The sequence below is a fragment of the Staurois parvus genome, unplaced genomic scaffold, assembly GCF_062004578.1.
Source record: "Staurois parvus isolate SC_StPar_1 unplaced genomic scaffold, SC_StPar_1.0 ptg000415l, whole genome shotgun sequence".
NCBI lineage: Eukaryota > Metazoa > Chordata > Amphibia > Anura > Ranidae > Staurois > Staurois parvus.
Window position 1 is genome coordinate 1,385,117 of NW_028318211.1, and position 3,271 is coordinate 1,388,387.

The window sequence follows — 3,271 nt, forward strand, 5'->3', positions numbered from 1 at the left end:
TGGTGGGGTTCAGTACCTCCAAAAAGGTTAAGAACCACTGCTCTAGGCCCTACAACAGACTTTGTTTTCAGTTTTAGTGTAGGATAAGGAATGTACCACTGTCATGTTTTTTGCTGTGAACTATGTGCCCTTTGTAGACATGTCACCTCATTTTCCTGTCAGGACACAGAGTGGTGGAAAATCTCTTTAGTGGGAGCATAGGTAAGCATTAGAATGTTGGTCAGTATATTACTTTTGTCTGGGCATATAATTGACTGAGGTGCTGAAGCTTGTTGTTATACAATCAACAATGCCAGAAAAGTACTTGTCAGTTTGATCTGAACGTAAAAAATAATATGTACACTTGTGGAATCAAGTTCTTTACTTTTGGCTCAGAGATACATATTAAGTGTAAGATGGAGTGATAGACATAGATTGATAGATAGAGGGATAATGGTACATTTTTGATTTACATTATTGTGATTGTCCTCTTTGTTACGAAAGATAGGTTGGCTGCATTGTGGTTGCCAGTCCAGCAGCCATCCAAGACCTATAGCTATATTAAATAGAAAGGAGCAAACAACAGAAATATTTTTAGTTTGCTGTTTTTTCCAGCAACAATGTCAAAACTAACATCTCAGGCATTTGGAGTATTTTTCAGTTCGACAGAGATATTTTGTTACAATGTCTCGAATTTCTTTGTTTCTGAGGCAATAAATAAAAGGATTAATAATTGGAGTGAACACAGCATACAAAAGAGATATAAGTTTATTTAAATCCGATGACTTTGCTTTTTTAGGCCGGGCATAAATAAAGAGTGTGGTTGAAAAAAATATGGTGACTACAGATAAGTGAGAGGCACAAGTAGAAAATGCCTTCTGTCTTCCATCAGTGGTGGATATGTTTAAAATGGCATAAATGATACAGAGGTAGGACACAGCGGTTACTAGCAGAGGAATAAGAAGAATGACCAAAGCAAGAATAAAGTCCACCAACTCTGCCTCTGACATGTCTATACAGGCTAGATTAAGCACTGGTGAAATATCACAAAAAAAATGATTAATAATGCTTGGACCACAAAAGGATAATTTCGATATAAAATATATCTTTATTGCAGTAATGGTAAATCCTGATATCCACGAGGTCAATGCTAATTTAATGCATAAATTATGATTCATTATTCTAACATAGTGTAATGCGTGACACACAGCAATGTATCTGTCAAAAGCCATTACCGCAAGAAGAACACACTCAGTGCACATAAGAGATATAAAGAAAAAGAGTTGTGTCATGCACCCAGAGAAAGAAATCATTTTATTTTCAGTGAAAATGTTTGCTAATAATTTAGGAACAGTAATAGACACATAACAGATCTCAAGAAATGACAAATTGCTTAGGAAAAAATACATAGGTTTCTGAAGCTTTGAATGTAGTCTTATCATTATAATAATAATTGCATTTTCAGATATTGTAAGAATGTAAGCAAGCAGAAAAAATATAAACAATATAATTTGTAGTTCAATTAAAGATGGAAATCCAAGAAGGAAAAAATAATTAGTCTCAGTTTTATTGCTATACTCCATAAGGAATTTGAAATCTGCGAAGAATGGCAGTGGTCAAAAAAAGATAAAATAATAGACTGCAGAAATGCCAACAAAACATAATACTACCTGCTGTATGTTTTGTAAATTTAAAACAATCTATCACAACTTTTTCCATAAACGTTCAGTGTATTGGAGTATCATAACATATAGTATAATAATTTAAAATGACTGATTATTAAAATAATAATTAATCTGATATTTGAATGGGACTGAATAAAATCAGCATACTGTATATACTATAAAAAAAGATATAGATTGTATTTTATGTGTCAAAAATGTGTTTTGGCCTGTGCATGTCTTTCTAACAGAACATAAAAAGATTGAATACATTTAAAGCAATGTTTAATTTAATATATAGGGTACAGTTTGGCTTTCGTATATCCATTAACAAGTAAACTTCAAATGGCAGGTAAATGTAGAACTAAGGTGATACCTATAATAAGCTAGTTTGTATTTTTTTTAAGTACTAGCTTCAGAGACAGCTCAAAAGTTTTATCAAGCATATTATATTTGTGTAAAAGGACTGATCTGTCTCAAAGCTTGAATTTTTATACTAGCCAGTTAATAAAAAGCATAATTTCAACTCTACTTTGCTGTGCTTCTCCACCTAGTTACTACAGTACAACAATCTGTTCTAATAGCAGGCCGGTGACATATATCTTGTCTTTAAACTATGTAATATTTTTTAAATATTTTCCAATTATAAAAGGTACATACAAAGGTTAAAAAGTGCATTATCTGATAGAAAACTTACATATGATTGGCACAGATAAGAAAAAGTGTTGCTAATCTAAGCCAAGTGATAAGAGGATCTAACCCTCCCTCATATCCAAGTCAAAAGGCTGGATTTTTAATTTAAATATAAGGTATACAGCAGTCATGAAAATATGTATCAATGTATACTACTCCTCATTCCAATTCAGCTCCAGTCGTTTCTGATCCTATATATCTCCAACATCCAGTATGGCCCTATACAAGTCTCATTGTATATACTGAATATTTTTAACCTGTGCTGCAAAATTTAGCTCTGTTAAATACAGTATACAGGTGAAACTCAAAAAATTTGAATATCGTGCAAAAGTTAATTTATTTCAGTAATGCAACTTAAAAGGTGAAACTAATATATGAGATAAACTCATTACATGCAAAGCAAGATAGTTCAAGCCATGATTTGTCATAATTGTGATGATTATGGCTTACAGCTTATAAAAACCCCAAATCCACAATCTCAGAAAATTAGAATATTTCGAGTTTCACCTGTTGTAAGATTCTTGGGAAGGGGTGTTATAGTAAGTTGGTTTAGTAGGTTTACAGATTTTTCTGTAAAAGTACAGTTGTCCTTTAAATAATCTCCAGAGACAGACAAAGACATAGCATAGAAAACCTATTAAAATCAGGAAAAAGCAGGGAAGATGGGAATCTACTGGTTACAATGAATTCACAAAATTAGTAGGCTTACTGTAGATGTGGCCCAGTGGCTAGAAGCAATGCAACAAATTTGAGCACTGCTAACAAGATACTGGAGACTATCAAACCAATTTGGGGTTTTGTAAGATATTTATAATTAGCTGTTCTAAATGCTAGAAGCAATTATTGTTACACACATACTGTATATTGTACTGTATAATGACCTTCCCAATTTATATAGAGAAAAGAATGATTCTCACATGGTATATAAGCAGCATTTA

General features: G+C 32.5%; 1 protein-coding gene across 1 annotated transcript; it reads right to left on the minus strand.

The window, feature by feature from the left end:
- Positions 1 to 343: 343 nt before the first annotated feature.
- Positions 344 to 1,562, minus strand: LOC149454820 (olfactory receptor 6B1-like). The gene has a single exon (XM_089686936.1). It carries the CDS (start codon positions 1,560 to 1,562, stop codon positions 609 to 611), a length of 954 nt encoding a protein of 317 aa, XP_089543062.1. The 3' UTR covers positions 344 to 608.
- Between the last annotated feature and the right edge of the window lie 1,709 nt (positions 1,563 to 3,271).